The 20,858-nt window shown below is 43.0% G+C and overlaps 1 protein-coding gene across 6 annotated transcripts; it reads right to left on the minus strand.

Moving 5' to 3' along the window:
* Positions 1 to 687: 687 nt before the first annotated feature.
* Positions 688 to 19,916, minus strand: HAUS4 (HAUS augmin like complex subunit 4). 6 transcript variants are annotated; one of them, XM_019429462.2, is made up of 11 exons: positions 19,701 to 19,916; positions 18,098 to 18,228; positions 17,670 to 17,754; positions 15,402 to 15,544; positions 15,181 to 15,312; positions 14,583 to 14,717; positions 13,519 to 13,615; positions 12,757 to 12,902; positions 12,262 to 12,392; positions 11,849 to 11,917; positions 688 to 1,250 (listed from the first exon to the last, which is right to left on the minus strand). In XM_019429462.2, the coding sequence occupies exons 3-11, from the start codon at positions 17,722 to 17,724 to the stop codon at positions 1,244 to 1,246; spliced, it is 915 nt and encodes a 304-aa protein (XP_019285007.2). In that variant the 5' UTR covers positions 17,725 to 17,754; positions 18,098 to 18,228; positions 19,701 to 19,916; the 3' UTR covers positions 688 to 1,243. The 6 variants fall into 6 exon arrangements, with proteins under 6 accessions (XP_019285007.2, XP_019285002.2, XP_019285001.2 ...); XM_019429457.2 differs by lacking the exon at positions 688 to 1,250 and adding an exon at positions 10,158 to 10,631 and having other exon boundaries at positions 19,709 to 19,915; XM_019429456.2 differs by lacking the exon at positions 688 to 1,250 and adding an exon at positions 10,158 to 10,631 and having other exon boundaries at positions 19,701 to 19,915.
* Positions 19,917 to 20,858: the final 942 nt, after the last annotated feature.

Raw genomic sequence — 20,858 nt, forward strand, 5'->3', positions numbered from 1 at the left:
CCAGATAATTCTCTCCTTACCTCCCACCCCCCCCCCGCCCCCCCTTCCACACCATCCCTAACCCTGCCTGGCATTCCTCACCTTCAGGCCCAGTTCTTCTACTTGATCCTGTTTTTGTGACCTTGTTTAAACACCTCCAGCCCATTGTAAATGCTCCTTTCATCTCTGGTGCTCAGCTCCTCCCTCAGCACTTGCCTCCCTCCCCAGGACCCCTTCACTCACCTCTGTGCCTGCCCAGCCAGCTACACTCTTCAACACCAAAATAATGGACCGTTTGACCCTCCTACTGCTCCAAATTGTGCCTGTACAATCAAGGCTGTCCTGCAGCTACAAAAGTGGCGGAGTTACTGAGGCAAAATAATCTGTGCCGATTTGCATTCTCTTCCTTGTCATCTCTATTATACAGTGTTTATCTGTCAAAATGAATAGAAAGTAGAAACTGTTCTGGAACATAGAAAAAGATGGAAAACTACCCAATTTGTTTACGAAGCCAGAATATACCTAATATCAAAACCTGTCAGAAATAGCACCCCCTCAAAAAAACCCTATAGACAAATCTCACTTATGCTGCACATAAATGTAAAAATAAAAAATATTTAAGATTAATACATAAAGGTCAACAGTATATTAATATAATAATTATATACCACAACCAGTTAGAGCTTAATCTCAGGATTTAAGACAAGATTAGGCATTAGGAAATTTATTTATATAAAAGGTCAAAATAAACCAAACAAAAAAAATTTGATCATTTTTAATAGTCACCAAAGAGAACGTGGCAAATAAATTCCATTTTCTGTAAACACTCCTAATAGTGTTAATATTCTTCATATATAAACACATGTATTTATATATATGAAGTCAACAGTTTATGTAAAAAAAAGAATGTCTACTTTCATCACTGTGTTATTTAATATTATTCTGAAAAATCAAATAAAATAGGCTGGAAATTTGAAAAAGGGGTTATAGCTTTTGGAAAGAGAGAAGCAAATTTATCACTGTTTGCAGATGATATAATTGTATACATAGAAAATCCATAAGAATCTATTTTAAAATGATGAGAACTGGAAAAAAAGGGGAGGGGGCACCTGGGTGGCTCAGTTGGTTAAGTGTCTGACTTCAGCTCAGGTCATGATCTTGCGGTTGCGGTCTGTGAGTTCAAGTCCGGCGTCTGGCTTTGTGCTGACAGCTCAGAGACTGGAGCCTGCTTTGGATTCCGTGTCTCCCTCCCTCCTGTAGCCTTTTAAATGCTGAGAATAACCAGTTAGAAGACACAATTAATAAAAATATCCCAAAAACATGATAGTTAAGATTATGGACTGTGAAGAGGTGCCTGGCTGGCTCAGTCAGTGGAGCATATGACTTTTGTGGGATTGTGGGTTCAAGACCCACCGTGGTTACAGAGATTACTTAAAAATAAAATTTTGGGAGTACCTAGGTGGCTCAGTTAGTGAAGCATCTGACTTTAGCGGTCATGATCTCACAGTTCATGGGTTGAAGCCCTGCGTCAGGCTCTATGCTGACAGCTGAGAGCCTGGAGCCTGCTTTTGATTCTGTGTTTCCCTCTCTGCACCCCACCCCCCCACTTGTGTTTCTTCTCTCTCTCTCTCTCAAAACTAAATAAGCATTAAAATTAAAAAAAAATAATAAAATCTTTATATATATAAAAAAAGACAGGACTATGGAGCCAGATGGAAAGAGATTAAAGTTCTGTTCTTCCATTTACTAGCCACGTGAGCATAAACATCTCTGGCCTCAGTTTCCTCATCCATAAGATGGGAATGTAAATAACAATTTTTATCTATTGAGAATTAGTTAAGTTTAAATGTTTATTTATTCTGAGACAGAGCAAGCAGGGGAGGGGCAGAGAGAGAGAGAGAGGGAGAGAGAAATCCTAAGCAAGGCTCTGTGCTGACAAAGCCCAATGACTCAGGGCTCCAACTCAAGAACCATGAGATCATGACCTGAGCCGAAATCAAGAGTCAGTGCTCAACTGACTGAGCCACCCAGGCACCCTGATGATTCGTTCAGTTTAAATTAATTAAAATAGCAACACACTTTCCTGCACATAGTAAGCCTTCAATATCGTGATTGGGGGCACCTGGGTGGCTCAGTCGGTTAAGCGTCCGACTTTGGCTCAGGTCATGATCTCGTGGTCCGTGGGTTTGAGCCCCACGTTGGGCTCTGTGCTGACAGCCCAGAGCCTGGAGCCTGTTTTGGATTCTGTGTCTCCCTCTTTCTCTGACCCTCCCCTGTTCATGCTCTCTCTCTGTCTCAAAAATAAATAAATGTTAAAAAAATTTTTAAAAAAATCGTGATTAGTATTTTCCCCATTCACAGTGGTAACAATAACACTGCTATAAAATACTTAGTTGTAACCTTACTGAAAAATGTGAGGAACTTATATAAAGAAAACAATAGGGGCACCTGAGTGGCTCAGTTGGTTAAGCATCCAACTCTTGATTTCAGTTCAGGTTCATGAGATCAAGCCCCACGTCAGGCTCTGCACTGACAGCGTGGAGCCTGCTTGGAATTCTCTCTCCTCTCTCTGCCCCTCCCCTGCTTGCACACACTCTCTCTCTCAAAATAAATAAATAAACATTAAAAAAAGAAGAAAACTACAAAGTTTTGCTGATACAATGAAAGAGAAAAAAAAGGAGACAGCCGTGTTCTTACAAAAAATGAATCTCATAAAGATGTCAATTCTTACAAAATTAATTTCTCACTTTTACAACATTCAATCACAATTCTAATGGAATATTTTGTTACTTGACAAAATGATTCCACTGTTCATCTGTATAAAAATCAGACAAGAAAAGCAAAGAAAATTTTAAAAAAGAGGAGAGTGAAGAAAGAATTTATTCTATAGTTTTAGCCCTTTACCTTAAACCCCTTTATGAAATAAGCAATATATAAATAAATAAAGAGACACAACGTGCAGTTGGTATAAGAATAGAGAGAATAAAAGAGCTAAACCAATAGTCCAGAAACAGACCACTTGTATGTGTGTACATGTTTGTGATTAAAAATGATTTTATTGGTAATAATAAAAACAGCTAACAATTACTGAGCCCTTCTTTTGTGTCAGGTTCTATGAAAAGCATTCCACATTTATAAGAACGCTGTGAGGTAGGAAATATTATTTTTTCAGTCTTAGAAAGATTAAGTGAGCTGCCCCTCTAAGAAAGAGTTTAGATGGGGTACAAACTCAGGTCAACAGACTCTAGAGCCTTCGATCTTAACCTTAAGATATATCATCTATAATTTTCCTTCTAGAAAGCTATCCTACTATCCTAGACAATCTTTCCAAACTAGGACAAAGATTAATTAAGAGAAATGCTTAGTGTAGCATTTTTTTTTATGATTACAAAGAATGTAAAACAACAACTTGGATATCCTATAGGGGTATGGTTAAATAAATCATCCATGCAATGAAATCTTAAGCAGCCATTAAAATCAATGTTGCCAGAGAAAATTTAATAGCATGGAGGACCACTCAATGATATGCTATTCTGTGACACAGATTACAAACTGTATACACAGAATGACTTTGATATGTGGGAAAAAAAATGGTATTTTCCAAATTTCCTGTAATAAATGTGTTTATATTATATGGAAGACATTTTTAAAGTTTATTTATTTATTGAGAGAGAATGAGTAGAGGAGGGCAGAGAGAAAGGGGGACAGAAGATCCAAAGTGGGCTCTGTGATGACGGCAGAGAGGCCAATGTGGGGCTCAAACTCATGAACTGTGAGATCATGACCTAAGCTGAAGTCGGACACTTAACCAACTGAGCAACGCAGGTGCTCCTGGAAGAATTTTCTTTAAATTTTATTTATTTTAACAGAGAGAGAGAGAGAGAGAGAGAGAGAGAGAGAGAGAGAGAGAGAGAATCTCAAGCAGGCTCTAAGTGCAGCACAGAGCCTGATGTGGGACTCAATCCCACAATCCTGGGATCATGACCTGAGCTGAAACCAAGAGTTGTATGCTCAACTGACTGAGCCAACCAGGCACCCCAGTTTAAGGCCTTTAGAGCAAAAACTGAGGTTTCCCGCTGAAGAAGAAATTCTGCCTCAAGACAGGAGCATCACTTCTGCCAGAGTCTCCTGCCTACAGCCTGCACTATAAATTTCAGAATTGCCAGCCCCACAATCACATGAGCCAATTCCTTAAAATAAATCTTTTTATCTAATTAATATAATAAATATAATAATATAACATACATAATAATATAATATAATCATATAATCATAGGTTCTGTTACTTGGGAGAGCCCTGACCTTGCTCTTTGGATAACCCTTTTCTAAACTCTGGGCTAATTGTTTACTTTTCATTATACATTCTTTCTTCAGCCAGGCTTGGTACATTTAAGTGTCTCTAAATTTCACTGTATTTTTCTGAGACTAGGAAAGCCACTTAGGCTAGACCTCAGCCACTCAAATACATACCATTTTTACTTTTTTTTTTTTTTAAGTTTATTTATTTATTTGGGGGGGGGGGAGACAGACAGAGGGAGAATCCCAAGCAGGCTGTCAGCACTTAGCCCAATGAGGGGTTCAAACTCGCAAATCGTGAGATCATGATCTGACCCGAAATCAAGAGTCTAAGGCTTAACCAACTGAGTCACCCAGATACCCCATCGACGACATACCACTTTTTTTGGTAAATTATTTCTACAGATTGCTAATCTTGTCCATTATCATTTGCCTCTTACATTTTCACTGTCTTAAGATATGAAAAGACCTATCAATTCCTTTTTTTAGTAACATATAATTTTTTTTTAACATTTATTTGAGAGAGAGAGAGACAGAGCACAAGTGGGAGATAGGCAGAGACAGGGAGACACAGAATCCAAGGCTCCAGGCTCTGAGCTGTCAGCACAGAGCCCCAGGCAGGGCTCAAACTCTCAAACTTGTGAGATCATAACCTGAGCTGAAGTCGGATGCTCAACTGACAGAGCCACCCAGGCACCCTGACCTACCAGTTCCTTTAACAAAACCTAGCTCAGGTCCTTCAAGATGGGTAATGCGGAGGGACTGTTCACAGGGTGAGGGGCCCCACAGAGGGGGGTGGATGTCAGGGATTCCTTTCTCCTTTGGGGATCATCAGACTGGGCTCTAAGGGGGCACTGTATTTCCTCTTTGTGGTGGCTGAGGGAAAATGCAGGGTGGCTGCCCCAGAGACCTGGATAGTCACCCTTCATAGAGAACCTTGAGGGAACAGGTTTAGTTTGTCCAAGAGCCCCAGAGTTTCCTTAAGGAGAACAATCCTAGGGGCGCCTGGGTGGCTCAGTCGATTAAGCATCCGACTTCCGATCAGGTCATGATCTTGTGGTCCGTGAGTTCAAGCCCTGCATTCAGCTCTGTGCTGACAGTTGAGAGCCTGAAACCTGCTTCGGATTCTGTGTCTCCCTTTCTGTCTACCCACCCCCGACTTGTGCGTTCTCATTCTCTCTCTCTCTCAAAAATAAATAATTATTAAACGAAAAAAAAAAGAACAATCCTATCCTGAGCTCTGGAGGTGATATACTTTGTTTCTTATTATTGAGGAAGAATCAGCAAGACTTAGTTCTTGATCAGATGTAGTAAAAGACAAGTGAAGAAAGATATGCCTGCAAAAGAATGAAGGAAAGGCAGTAAATGTAAATCTTTTCTGAAATGCGTGAGGGGCAGCGAGGGCAACTGAAGTCCAAGATGTTAACCTTCAGCTCTCACTGTCACCCACCCCCTCTGCTGGCCCTCCTCCAATCCTCTTCCCACCTAGTCCACACTAGCCAACGGCTCATCCTGCGAACCTGCTATCTCCACTCACTGCGAAGAATGAGGACCAAGACAAACTGCTGTAGTGTCCCCTTTGGGCAGCACCGAACACCCTTTATGTCCCTTCTCCCACCTCCATGGAACAGTCTGGAGATACTTTTTCTACCAAACTATATTCATAAGCTCAGTAATTAGTTTATTTTTTCATGAAATTACTAGAATTAATATATTGATTTTCTATACCAAAAATGCTTTAAAGGCACTTGAGCAAGAAACAAATGCAATGATAGTCAATTAAGCATTGTGTAATAGGGCAAACTGGGAACAATCTGAATATCTATCATAAAGGGAATGGTGAAATCATGATACAGCCATACTCCCAACGATATGAGCTAATATTTCTGTGCATACATTTGCAAATGTTTAGAAAAAGCTCTGCTCTGGCATTATATTCACCAAATCAGTCTAGTTATTCTGGGGTAGTGAATTGGCATAATGGGCCGTGTGTGTATGTACACGCATGTGCACATGTTAAACCTTTTACTTTTATATATTTCTGCTTGAATTTTTTTACGAAGCACATTTGTTTTGCTTTTAAGCCAATGTTTTTTATATAGTTGGGCAGCACTGTTGCTAGCAAATGTTCAGTTTTATTTAGGTTTTGGGAAACACGAGGAACAACTAGCTGTCCAGCTCCCTGTCATTTAGGGAACCAGGGCTGGGAACCACAGCCTTGGAAGCCATTTTGTTTTCTCAGGTAGTCACTTCTCAAACCTCAGCTCTCCAGAAACTTGACTGACGCCAGGGGATATTCTTTTCAAATTTTGGTCATTTAAGATGAAAGCTTTCCTTGGTGTGCGATTTACTCATTTCTCACCCTGTGCTTTCACTTACCGTCGCTTCCCCTTTCTCTGTCTTTGTCACTTTTTGCACAATGCCATCCCAGACTCACCTCTACAAATCCTGAACCAAATCTGTTTTCCCTACTAAGGCTCTACCTTATAATCCCTGATTCACTTCTCTTGGTTTTTCAACCATACTCATTTGCACTTCCTGTTACTTTATATTCTTAGACTGTCTTTTAAATTCATTTTTTAACGTTTATTCATTTTTGAGCGGGGGGGGGGAGGGGCAGAGAGAGAGGGAGACACAGAATCTGAAGCAGGCTCCAGGCCCTGAGCTGTCAGCACAGAGCCTGATGCGGGGCTTAAGCCCACAAACTGGGAGATCATGACCTGAGCTGAAGTTGGATGCTTAACTGACTGAACTACCCAGCCGCCCCATATTCTTAGACAGTTTTTATGTGTCCACTATTGTCTATAAGTTGTAGACACTAAGACAGAGTCCTTTTTTTTTTATCATTATTTCAAATACCAAAACCTAGTATGGTTTAAGATGAGTACCTAACTAAGGAAATGCTAAATGCCATAATAAATATCAGGAAAAACTATTTTGAGACTTTTGATGTCATCTCCAGATGCTACTAATTACAAAGGGAAAATGTACTTCTATATTTTAGAGACATCAGCAGTTACCACCTTAACCAAGCAATCCAACTCAGCATAATTTAAATCTTTAAAAAAAAAAATTTTTTTAATGTTTATTTTTGAGAGAGAGGGAAAGAGACAGAATGTGAGGGGGTGAGGGGCAGAGAGAGAGGGAGACAGAATCTGAAGCAGGCTCCAGGCTCTGAGCTGTCAGCACAGAGCCCCAGGCAGGGCTCAAACTCTCGAACTTGTGAGATCATGACCTGAGCCGAAGTCGGATGCTTAACCGACTGAGCCACCCAGGCATCCCCAACCCAGGATAATTAATAGTGACACACTCTAACCTGATATGGCTCCAGGGTGATATAATGTGAAGTACATTATGTCATCTATTAAGTATTCTTTGCAAAAATGTTTACCCTGAATCTAAAAAAGGCTGTAGACCTACTTCCAGTTTACAGGAAATATAGGCTTATAGCACTGTCCAATAGAACTTTTTTCTAAACAGCATTTGTATTTTTTGTTAATGTTTATTTATTTTGAGAGAGAGAACAAATGGGGAGTGGGGGAGGGGCAGAGAGAGGGGAAAGGAAATCCCAAGCCAGCTCCACAATCAGTGCAGAGCCCAACACAGGGCTCTATTTCACACCATGAGATCATGACCTGGGCAGAAATCAAGAGTCGAACACTTAACCGACTGAGCCACCTCGGCACCCCAATAGCTTCTTTATATTTTTAAAAACTTTTATTTATTGGGACTGGGGTGGCTCAGTAGTTGGGTGTCTAACTTCAGTTCAGGTCACAATCTCAGTTTGAGTTCGAGCTCCACATTTAAAAAATTAAAAAAAAATTTAAACATTTATTAAGTAATCTATACTCCCAACATGGGTCTAGCGTTGGTAGCATAGTGGTGAGCATAGCTGCCTTCCAACGTGGGTCTTGAACTCACAATCCAAGATCAAGAGTCCCACTGACTGTTCCACTGACTGAACAAGTCTGGTGCCCCTAAAACTTCCTAGAATGATAGAAATGTTGTATATTTGTACCGTCCAATACAGTAACCACCAACCTACTGAAATTTTATGTCATCCTAATTAACTTAAATTTGAATTTAAATACCTGTATGTGGCTAGTGGCTACTATATTGGACAGAACAGGCAAGGTGCAAGTTAACTACTGCAGGAAATAGACAACGGGACATTCTACAAAGTAACCAGCCAGGATTTTTCAAAAAATTAATTTCTACTTAAAAAGAAAAAAAAAAAAAGGTAGGAGAAATGGTTTATTTTAAAAGAGATTAAAGGGGCGCCTGGGTGGTTCAGTTGGTTAATGAGGTTGAGCCCCACATCGGGCTCTGCAGTAAGTGTGGAGCCTGCTTGGGATTCTCTTTCTCCCTCTCTCTGCCCCTCCCCTGCTTGCACTCTCTCTCTGTCTCTTGCTCTCAAAAATAAGTAAACATTAAAAAAAAAAGAGAGAGAGAGAGAGAGAGAGATTAAAGAAACCTAATATCCAAATGTAATGCCTGGGCCTTTATTGGACCCTAGACCAGGAAAACATATTAGGGAAATTTTAATATGACCTGGATAAGAGTTATTACAAAGTTACTAACTTTTAGGTATAATAATTTTATTAGTTATACAGAGGAGTGCCCCTATTTTTAGGAGTTACCTGCTTAAGTATTTAAGAAATGAAATATCACATCTGTAATTTACTATAAAATGGTTCTAGAAAAAAAAAGTCCATATAACCAAATATTTATCAATCTATTTAGAGAGAGAGGGAGGAAGGAGAGAAAAGAAACAGAGGAAATCAAAATGTCAGCAGTTGTTGAATCTAGGTTGTTGAGATTATACTGGTGCTTATTGTATTATTCTTTTATATTTTTCTGTAAGTTTGAAACTTTACCCCAAAAATGTTGGGGAAAAGAACACTATAGAACTAAGCAATATTGATTATTTCTGACTTTTTCCATTAATTGGTTTGTGATTTGTTAATTTTCCTTATAGATAAATGGCAATAAGTACCATTTACAGAAAAAAGCTAAAAAAAAAAAAGTTAAAATTATGTCAGGGCACCTGGGTGGCTCAGTCAGTTGAGCATCCAGCTCTTGATTTTGGTTCAGGTCATGATATCAGGGCTTGTGGGTTCCAGCCCCAGCTCTACATTGACAGTGTAGATTCTCTCTCTCTGGCTCTCTGGGATTTTCTCTCCCTCTGTCTGGCCCTCCCCCACTCACACTCTCTCTCTCAAAATAAATAAACTTAAAAAAAAATAAAATTATGTCAAAGACCTTAGTCTTTCCTATAAAGCAATCCAAGACCATCGTTATTCATTGTAGCAGAATGCCTCAAGACAGCCTCCCTTGAAAGAAGTTTGAGAAGCTAGGTAGGCTCTTCTAAATAAGGGTGGAGGTCTTCTGCTTCTGTTCTCAGTCCCCGACTGTGATGCCAATCAGGGCCCTGCCTTGCTCTAAAATAAGTGGACTGTGAAACTTGGTCCCTCAGGGTGATCTCTTCCCACTCTCTGCTTTCAGAGGAAAAGGTAACGCTCAAACCACACCAGAGGGAACCAGGAATCCAAGGGGCTGGTGTCCCTTCCAGTAACAGAGCTGGGTGCCCTGCTGCTTTATCAGGACTGCCCCACTGAGAGCTTTGGTGACGGAATAGTTCCCCCTCCCCCCCCCACCCCGCCTTGGCATCGAGCACTCCTCTGGATATTACAGTTCTTCAAGAGCAAGGCCAGATGTAATCCATGTCTGCTCTCCAAGAATGAAGCCTCTAAGGCTCCAGGTGGGCAGGCTGCACTCCTGCCTCCCACTGCTGGCAGAGGCATTATCCATCGGTCTGTCTGGATCCACTCAGTTCTCCTCCTTACCCACCTTTCATATTCTTTTTTCATCCTTGCCCAAAGGAAGCATCATCACTTTATTCAGGAGGTAATCAAATATCCTATAGGGCTGACACTGACAAATAGTTGCACATAAAATTATATAAATCTGTTACATTTCCCAGAAGAGACTCAGTCACTGTAAACAAGGAAGAAAAACCAGGACGGTGCCTAAACCATTGCAGGGCTTCAAGCAAGTGTCCCCACACTCCCGGAGTGAAGGTGGGCCTCAGGTGGAGGTGGTCCTTTTGGCAGGAGGAGGGGGAGGCAGCACCGGAGCAGAAGTCCACCTCCAGACCCCCACCAGCCAGCGCTCAGCGGCAGGCCTTGTTAAACTCTTGGAGGGCCCAGCGCTTGTTCTCAGTTGCCTGCTTGAGTTGAGTGTACTCTTTTACCAGCCTGTCAAACTCCTCCCCAAGGACCTCATAGGTGCTCAGGACCTGTCGGGACTTCTCCATGTCCTGCTCTTGTAGGCAGATGGCCCCCTCCAAACGGTCCCTACACACCCGGGGAACAGAAGATACAATATAAGGATCTGGCTCCTCAGAAAGTAGACAAGATTATCCAAAAGATAAAAAAATGCTGATTGAAACAGGTACATGCACCCCAATGTTTACAGCAGCGCTATCAACAATAGCCAAAGTATGGAAAGAGCCCAAATGTCCATCGACAGATGAATGGATAAAGAAGATGTGGTGTGTGTATATATATATATAGTGTAATTTTTTAAAAAATTTTTAATGTTTATTTATTTTTGATAGAACACAAGGGGGGTAGGAGAAGAGAGAGAGGGAGACCCAGAATCTGAAGCAGGCTCCAGGCCCTGAGCTGTCAGCACAGAGCCTGACATGGGGCTCGAGCCCATGGACCATGGAGATGACGACCTAAGCTCAAGTTGGTCACCCAACCAACTGAGCCACCCAGGCGCCCCCTATATACAGTGTAATATTACTCAGCAATCAAAAAGAATGAAATCTTGCCATCTGCAACAAAGTGAATGGAATTAGAGTGTATTATGCTAAGCAAAATAAGTCAGAGAAAGACAAATGTCATATGATTTCACTCATATGTGCAATTTAAGAAACAAAACAGATGAACATAGGGGAAAAGAAGGAAAAATAAGAAAAACAGAAGGGAGGCAAACCATAAGAGACTCTTAAATATAGAGAACAAACTGAGGGTTGCTGGAGGGGAGGTGGGTGGGGGGATGGGCTAAATGGGGGATGGGCATTAAGGAGGGCACTTACTGGGATGAGCACTGGGTGTTGTATGTAAGTCATGAATCAGTGGATTCTACTCCTGAAACCAATACTACACTGTATGTTAACTAACTTGAATATAAATTAATAAATTTTTTAAAAAAAGAAAGAAAGTAGACAAGAATGTGACCACGTTAAAATGAATAGGTGTGGAGAACACAGGACTAGCTCTGAGTAACTGCACCCTGTCCTCACGAGTTCTTACCTTTTTTTTTTTCAAAAATTTTTTTAATGTTTATTTTATTTTTGAGAGAGAGAGAGAGAGAGAGAGAGAGAGACAGAGTGTCAGCAGGGGAAGGGCAGAGAGGGAGACAGAATCCGAAGCAGGCTCCAGGCTCTGAGCTGTCAGCACAGAGCCCGACGTGGGGCTCGAACTCAGGAACCATGAGATCATGACCTGAGCGGAAGTCGGATGCTTAACCGACTGAGCCACCCAGGAACCCCGGGAGTTCTTACCTAATGAGACGATGAACTTCCACTTTCTCAGTAGTGTAAGTGTCAGACAAGATCTTTAGCTCCTCCATCCTGACAAAGGGAAGAAAGAAATATCAGCCTGATGATCCCTGACAACAGCAAAGTTATGAACACAACAGAGAGTACCTGCCTATGGTCAAGGTGTGGGCTAAGCAGTGACAGGACAAGCAAGGTCACTCTGAGTTCCTGAGCAATGTATCTCATCTCACAGGAAAGCACCTATTTCAGAAGGCTTTAAAAATAAGACTCAGGAATGGTGAATGCTTATGGGTAATCCAAAGGCTAATACCCACAAGGTGCTAGGCATGGTGGAGAGGAAAGACAGATGAGGGTGACGATTGAAGGGGGTGGTGTGTGAGACAGAGTTCCTTGGACCCACAGGGGTCAAAGCTCACCTCAGCTTAAGGATCATGGCACTGCACTTGATCTCTAGGTACTGAGCATTGATGCGGTCCAGCTCAGACTGAGTCTTAAGCCGGTGCTCTTGAAGAAGCCTCTGCAGCAAGGCTAGGCAGCGGAGAAGCACCTGAGCCCCCAGGAGGCAGGAAGAAGAGGGCAAAATCAAAGTCAGTAGTAAAGAAGGCAGATCAGAAATCCTTGTCTTCCTCAGGGCACCCGGGTGGCTCAGTCGGCTAAGCATCAACGTTGGCTCAGGTCATGATCTCACAGTTCATGAGTTCGAGCCCCACCATCAGGCTCTGTGCTGGCAGCTTGGAGCCTGGAGCCTGCTTTGGATTCTGTCTTTTTCTCTCTCTGCCCCGCCCCTGCTCACGCTTTGTCTCTCTCTCAAAAATAAATAAACATTAGAAAAAAAAAATTCTTGGCTTCCCCCAAAGTGCCCCTGGGGCCAGGATAAAAGGGGGAGTGGCTATCCCACTGCCCTGACAAACCTGGGAGTAGGTGGCACTCTTCTTCTCCAGCAGCACCATCTGCTCCTGCTGCTGGCTCTTGGCATCCTGGCATTGCTGCTTCTCACCCACCAGGATCTCTGCCAGTTTCCACACCTTTGCCGCCTTCAAGGTTTCACTGTCTGAATCTGGGCAAAGAAACAGAGGACTAGACAGGAAAACCCTAACTGCTACTGCCCTTCTGAGGCCATTTTTCAGTGCCTTATCCCTTATCTAGCTCTACAAATTCTCTCTTCAGGTTTTCTTCTGACGTCCTGTTAAAATGGCCCACTTCTCATAATTAAGTTCTCTTTCCTCTTACCTTTATTTTTTATTTTAAAATTTTATTTATTTAAGTAATCTCTACACCCAACGTGGGGCTTGGCCTCACAACCTAGAGATCAAGTGTCACATGCTCTTCCATCTGAGCCAGCCATGTGCCCCTCGCTCTTACCTTTAATTCCAGATTTGGCCCTTAATTCTTAAGTCAAATAAATAAGATAAGGAGAACACCTATTAGCTTGAACTTTCCTCCCTATTCCATTCCGATTCTCCTGAGAATGAATTCATCCTTCCCTGTAGCAAGAGGACACTCCCACTTGGTTTTCACACAATTCCTTGCTTGTATTCTACCAGCAAGGAAAGAAGCCTCTCCAGTGCTTCCTAGCTTCTGTCGCAAATCTATAATTCAACAAGTTATTCTCGGAAGAGCAGACCAAGAGACTGGAAGGTCAGCTGTGGACAGAACAGAGTGCCAGCACTCACCTGAATTGGGGTCATGGTAGCACAGCAGGGTGAAACATTTCTTCTTGAGCTGCTCCTCTACTTCCAGCAGGAGCCGAGCTCTCATCCACACAAAATCCTACATCCGCAGGAATGAGAAAGGAAATGCAAATAGACCGTTAGAACTAGGAAGATCCAGCCGATGAGCACAGGATGATAAGTATCTCAGTGATAACCAGAGAAAATGCCTCAAGAGACATCAAGGAGATTCACTTTTAGCCTACCAAATTTGCAAAGGATAAAATGATGGTTAAGAGCCCATGCTGATGAAAAAGTGGGGAGCTGGCAATATGCACCAATGTTTAATGTGTATATCCTCTTGACCCATTGATCCCACCTCAAGTACTAATACTCCGGGAAATAATCATACAAAGGCAAACACACCTATGAACTAGCATGTTCCTATCAGTGTGGTTTCTAACAGCAAAATGTAGAAACAACCGTATCGATCACTAACGTTGAGCAAACTGTGCTACATTCATACAATGGAATCCTTTTGGTTTTTTTTAGGTTTTTTAGTGTAATCTCCACCCCCCCCATCCTAGGGCTCAAATTCACCACCCGGAGATCAAGAGTCATGTGCTCTACCAACTGAGCCTGCCAGGTGCCCCCACACAATGGAATCCTACCAGTGATTTAAATTGATGATATACTAAGAACACTGAGCACAAACTACGTGCCTGGCACTGTGCTTGGAGTGCTTTAGGAACTATCGGTTTATTTACGTTTATTTATTGACTCGAAAAAAAGTCCAAAATATATTCAGTGAAAACTGATTATATTCACTATACAAGCATGGAGGCTATAATACCGTTTATGTCAAGTTATATATAAAACACTGTATTTATTTCTAGATGTAGTATTTCAGCTTTTACTCTCTTCTGTGTAACATATCTATCTCTTATTTATTAGAGTTTGGCCCCCCCCATGAAATTAACGCGTATCATTTTTGAAAAAACAATAAAGTGTAACGAGACCACGTTTAAGTATATGGGAGAAATTAAACCATTTCACTTCTTTGGTCCCCGTATCTGCCCACTCCCAACCTCTGAGGGGGGCATGAGCTCCAGAAGGTCGGCTTTCTCCAGCCCTAGCAGCGGAGGCATTTCCTTCTCCCGGCTGGGCCCTAACAGCCCCGTCAGTTCAGTCACGAGTAGCCGCTGTTCAAGGGTCTCGTGAAACTGAAAGAGAATAAAAAACAAAAAGAGGTTACTATAAAATTTCTCCCACTCCACCTCCTCCATCCTCATATACCAGTTCTTCACACATTTTTAAAGTCCTCAAACACGTTATCCCCTTCAGCTGCCAGCGCTTTCTCCTGTCAGTCTTCCTTTTCAAAACCCTAACAACACACCCACCTCTTCCCCCATAACTACGGTCCATTTCTTTCTTTCCTTTTTTTTGTTAAGGTTTTATTTTTAAGTAATCTCTACACCCAACATGGGTCTCAAACTCACAACCCTGAGATCAAGAGAGGCATGCTCTACCCCCCAAGCCAGCCAGGTGTCCCCTGTCCAGTTCTTTTTTGATAACCATTACTCAAAGCTCCTATTTCCCCTAGATCATACAATCAGGCGAAGCCATAGTTGGCCTAGTCATTCCTGTAGGTGGTAACCAATGCCTACTGTGTCTCTCCTGCTTCACCTTTTTGTCCTCAGAAGTTAAATTTGTGTCTTGTGTCTTCACATAGTAGTCCACAAGCAGCTCTTGAATGACTCTCTGTAAAATCTCAGACCTCAACCATGTTGTTTTATGCAGTCGAACTTCCTTCCATGCCTAGAAAACCAAAAAAATCCCAGGTAGGAACTTCTCTGTCTTGGAAGATTTTCCCTTCCTCCTATCATCCCTCCCCCAAGAGCTCTTACCTGAGCCTGCTCCTTTGCCAGGGTGAGGCTTAAGCCACTCTCGTCTACGTGTTGTGCGAGACTCAGCAGCAGCTTGCTGAAGTGTGGGTTTTGTAACAGGTCCTTTTCACTCAGGTTACAAGGAGGAAGCTGTTTGCTGCACACTTCGTGGGATGTCCCCATAGAGACAAAAAAAAAGCAAGGATGGTATTATATATAATTGAGAATAACTCTTAGCTTAACACTTTCAAAAAGGTTTTTGGTAGGGGAGTTTTCTAAATCTAATGAAATGTTTATTTATTTTTATTTATTTTAAAAAAGGTTAATGTTTATTTATTTTTGAGAGAGAGAGAGACAGAATGCAAGGGGTGGGGCAGAGAGAGAGGGAGACACAGAATCCAAAGCAGGCTCCAGCTGTCAATGCAGAGCCCGCCCGATACAGGGCTTGAACTCACAGGCCGTGTGATCATGACCTGAGCCGAAGCTGGCCACTTAACTTAACCCAGGCGCCCCTAATGAAATGTTTAAAAAAAAAACAAACAAAAAAACCCCACAAATAAACTAGAGGCAACACTCAAAGTAACAAGTATTTATAACATATACAAAGATATTGATCAAAGATTAGGGAATGAGTCTCTAATAAAACTAAGAGATTTGGGGTGCCTGGGTGGCTCAGTCAGTTAAGTGACCGATTTTGGCTCAGGTCATGATCTCACAGTTTGTGAGTTTGAATACTGCATAGGGCTCTGTGCTGACTATGCGGAGTCTGCTTGGGATTCTCTCTCTCTCTCCTCCTCTTTCTCTGCCCCTTCCCTGAGTGCATTCTCTCTCTCTCTCTCTCAAAACAAATAAACTTAAAAAAATAATAATGAGATAATAAAACTAAGAGCTTAGAAAATGGAAGTACAGTTGGAAAATATTACACAAATAGAGTCAGGAATAAGGGACCTCTTAGTAGGGATCACCACAGTACCCCAAATACCTCATTCACACTGAATAACTAGAATTCTTGAGGAAGGGGAAAAAAAAACATGTAAAGTTCCTTTGGATGTGATCTCTAGTCACATAAGCAAGACTGAGAAAAGGTATATTCTTAGGGATAAGTGAAAAACTTAATGGAATTCTTATTGTAAACAGAGTTGAGTAACCCACGTGGATTCAGAGCAGCACATGTATGAGAAAAAGTGCAGGAAACTGGGATCCTCTGGTTATTCCATAGGTTCAAGGGGCTTTCTTTAAAAATTTACATTTATTGGGGCTCCTGGGTGGTTCAGTTGGTTAAGCGACCAACTGCGGCTCCGGTCATGATCTCGCAGTTTGTGAGTTCGAGCCCCGTGTCGGGCTCTGTGCTGACAGCTCAGAGCCTAGAGCCTGCTTCAGATTCTGTGTCTCCCCCTCTCTCTACCCCTCCCCATGCTCTGTGTCTCTCCATCTCTCAATAATAAATAAACGTTAAAAAAAATTAAAAATTTATGTTTATTTAGTTTTTGAAAGAGACAGAGCACAAGTGGCAGAGGGGCAGAGAGAGAGGGAGACACAGAATCCAAAGCAGGCTCCAGGCTCTGAGTGGTCAGCACAGAGCTCGACGCGGGGCTCGGGCTCACAGACCACAAGATCATGCCTGAGCTGAAGTCAGACGCTCAACCGACTGAACCACCCAGGCACCCCATTGGCCTTTCTATCTCTTTTCTCACACATTTTCTGCTGGGGTCTTCTGTTTTACTCCTACTTACCAAACAATCAAACTTTCATTCTTTGGACCCTTAGAAAGTCCTTTTGAAGAGTAAGAAATCTCCTTTTTCTCCCCTCAGGCACTGAAGGATCAACATGGAAATGGTCAAAATGTAGAAGATTCAAGTTCTTGAAGGATTCAAGATATAGAAAAGGTGTGATATGGAAAGAATTCAAGATACGAGACGATATGGTAGCATCTGAGATTTTAAAGTACAAGATATGAGAAAATTCAAGATGCAGGTAGGAAGGAAGCCTTCACAGAGTTTCTTGGCCAGCCTTACATTCAGGTTATGCCTGCTAACACAGCATCAGAGCAGCATGAGTTTTTAGTCCACTGCAGGAGCAGACACTTGATAGGAGCCAGTGTAATATGTTTTCCAATAAGAGAATATTTAAGAATCTTCATTTATTCTCTAGTTTCCCCCAGAAACTTAGGCTTCTATGTGAGAAACCATACTGGTGAACTTTATAAATCCTTTTTATTATAGAAAGCAAGAACCTGGATAAGATCTCTCTGGAGAAGTCATCAAACCTCCTTCAAATGGCAGCCCTTACCTTGTTGGAGTATTTCCATTCCTTCTCCAGGTGAGCAGAAATCCCCGGATGCCATCTGATTTTCTTGAAATTCTTATCTGTGGAACTGAGTGAAAGAAAACACAAAGTGAATAAACTGGGTTGCTGCTCCAGAGAAAACTACCATGGGTTCAAGTTTCTGTTGTCTACGAGCTGGGGAGGAACTTCAGGGATGCCTCTTACAGGGAGGGACTATATTGCACATCATGGGTCCCAAGCTCTTGCAAGTTTTATAGACAGACTTCTAAGTGGCAAAACAATTTGCATTCTAAGCACATAAATGTTTCCACTTGTTCCAAGCCTTCTAAAAAGGAGCCTTCTTTGGAAAGAAAATTTTCCAATTCACTGAACAGGACGATGCTCCCCTCCCCTCACCATTATGTCTAAGTTAAAACGGAGTTGCTACTTGCCAGTGATGAGTGAGTTGGGGGAAGGGAGGGTGGGGAGTCAATGTCTGCTTTTTTTCCCTAGTCAAATAACTCCACTTTCAAATTCCACAATAGTTCCTTGTACTTCTTTAACTTGTCCTTTCATCTAAGATCTGTTGGTAATTTTTGATCATTAACTTTAGAATCATCCTTCAGGAATGACAAATCATTCCATATTGAACAACCACCATTGGTTTTCACATAGCTGCGTTAGTAAAGAGCACCTGGAGGAAAGAGCATGACAAGAAGACTGACAGGGAGGTCGGCGCCAAAAGAGCAATGCAAAGGTGTAGTTAATACAGCTAAGGCTGGGCTGTGGGCTGTGGGGTGTTTTGCCAGAACATGGAGTACACTGAAAAGGATGACATCAACACAAAGGGGCAGTAAAGGTGGGCACAGTTTGGACTCAAGACAAAATTTTTCCCTTGACCTTATCTTCCATTTTTTTGCTCCACCCCGTCCTCTCTGTAAGGTATTAAACTCCAAAGGGCAGCTGAGCCTCCCAAAGAAGACATTGAAGGTTATTAGGATTTAACATTTGATGTTCACAGAACATTTGGTTTACTCCCTTGTTTTATGAGTAGCATCAAAGTAACTACTCATTTATTATTAAGTTTACTTATTTATTTTGAGAGAGAGAGAGAGAGAGAGATGGAACAAGAGCAGGGAAGGGCAGAGAGAGGAGAGAAGGAATCCCAAGCAGGCTCCATGCTGTCACCGCAGAGCCCTTGGTGGGGCAGTGGCTCCATCCCACCACCCACGAGATCATGACCTGAGCCAAGATCAAGAGTTGGATGCTTAATGACTGAGCCACCCAGGCGCCCCTACTACTCATTTATTTTGTAACATGGTCTAGAGAGGAACACAGATGAGGAGTCCAGATGCTAGGACTTCATTTGCAGCTTAGCCGTCGCTGCTGTGTGAAGTTAAGGGAAACGCTTTTTGGTGCCAAACTTTCTTCGCCTGCAAAAGAGATAATAAATCCTGCCTTGGATGAGACATCAAGAACTAATAACACAACTCGTTAACAAAAGCCACTAGTTAAACTCAGTGTTTTAACAATTCTGTTGATCTAAGTTCTGCAGGCAAATTTCGCAGACGGAAATGAGGACCAATCCAAATTTCAAAAAAGTCAGCTGTTCTTCCCTCCCTAGGGGAACTGCCCACTGGGATTTTCTTAGGGTGCTTTTCTTTACCCTTTTAAAATGTTACAGGGCGTGAACGAAGGCGACAATCAGACTCGATTCTCCACCCTCTGCACTCAGACGTGTTAAAACGCTGCTACAGGGACCCAAGCATTTAAATGTTCTGACTCAGGCGTCTTTTAAATTCTTAGAGCTGTCTTTACACGCTGCACTGAACGTTAAATTGATTTTACAGGTATTTTCACAAGATGTGACCCTTACAGGGCCCGAGATGAATCAAAATGCGGAGAGGGCTCTCCGGCGCCTACTTCCCTTCCGTCTGGGCAGCCAAGGATTCCCAAGGGCGAGGGCGGCCGAGCCGGAGGCCGGGGGCTGGCCGGACTGACCCTCCCAGCACTCCTCCTCCCCGCCGCGCCGCCCTCGGACCCTCAGAGGCAAACCTGCACACCATGGGGCAGCTGAAGCTCCCGAGGCAGTGCGGAGCAGCCTGGGGCGGGATGGCCCGCAGCGTCCACGCCGGAATCCCGCCCGCACCCGGGCTCCGGAACCTCTCACTCGGGCCTGCACTGGGGTTGGGGGAAGCTAGGCCCGGGTGGACTGAGCAGGAACTTCGGGGGAGAGGGGGAAAAGGCCGATAGTGCACAGCGGCCCTGTGGGAGGGAGGAGGGGCGGTGCCCCGCCTGAAGCGGGAACTGCAGGCCCCGCCCCTCGTCGAGCGCGCGCCCTCACTCCTCAACCATCTGCGAGCCCGGCTTTTCGGCTTTTGGAGTGCGGGATGGGAAGGCCTCTTTGCCCCTTTTTCTGAGGGCGTCCCCTTTGTTGAGGGCAAATGTAGAGAAAATGGTAATGATTGCTAACATTTATCGAGGGCCTACAATGAGTCAAGAACTATGTCAATAGGCTTTACTTGCCTTGCGGGTTCCTCATTTAGTTCTTACGTCAGTTCTTAGGGCATCCTACGAGAGAGGCACTATCATACCCATTTTACAGAGGGGAAAACTAAGGCGCCGAGAAGTTAAGTGACTTGTTCATGGTCGCAGCTCACAGAGTCTAAATCGGACCCAATGGCCCTCTGAACCTTACACCTGCCGCCCACACTAAGCCTGCCAGTCTCTTCACTCTGGCGCTGCCCCCTGGGTCAGCTTCCAATCTAATTTCCTCCCCCAGTCTCCTCTAACTTCATTATCTCTCATCCTTCATTCACCTCGCTCTCTCAGGCTAGCTCTCTCCCTCTCCCCCCCCCCCCCTCCCTTTCACCTTCTCTCCTTCTTTTTTAAACTATAGGGACTTGTATAGTTTGCTTAATAATAAGTCTGGAGCTGGAGATCCCAAGGCTTCTTAGTAACTCTGTTGGTCATGTTTTTTTGCATTTTCCTTATGGTTACAGGGTAGCTGCAGAAATCCAAGAAGTACATCCAATTCAACAGCAACCCAAGCAGGCAGGAAGGGGAGGAGCCTTCTTCCTGCAACAGTCAGGGAAGAAAATCTTTCCCAAAGTACACAGCAGACTTTCCCATATGTCTCATTGACCAGACTGGGTCACGGGCCCATCTCTAGACCAATGAGCTAGATATCTTCCATTTGCCCCCCAGATACAC

The sequence above is a fragment of the Panthera pardus genome, unplaced genomic scaffold, assembly GCF_024362965.1.
Source record: "Panthera pardus isolate Hobbes unplaced genomic scaffold, ASM2436296v1 HiC_scaffold_24, whole genome shotgun sequence".
In the NCBI taxonomy this organism is placed as follows: domain Eukaryota; kingdom Metazoa; phylum Chordata; class Mammalia; order Carnivora; family Felidae; genus Panthera; species Panthera pardus.

Excerpts from the sequence above, each read along its gene's own strand:
- HAUS4 (XM_019429460.2), bottom strand. The coding sequence starts at position 17,724 with ATGGCATCCGGGGATTTCTGCTCACCTGGAGAAGGAATGGAAATACTC. Across the intron at positions 15,545-17,669 it reads AATGGAAATACTCCAACAAG|TGTGCAGCAAACAGCTTCCT; the intron begins GTAAGGGCTGCC and ends CATCCCACGAAG. Across the intron at positions 11,918-12,261 it reads GCCATGATCCTTAAGCTGAG|GATGGAGGAGCTAAAGATCT; the intron begins GTGAGCTTTGAC and ends TCCCTTTGTCAG.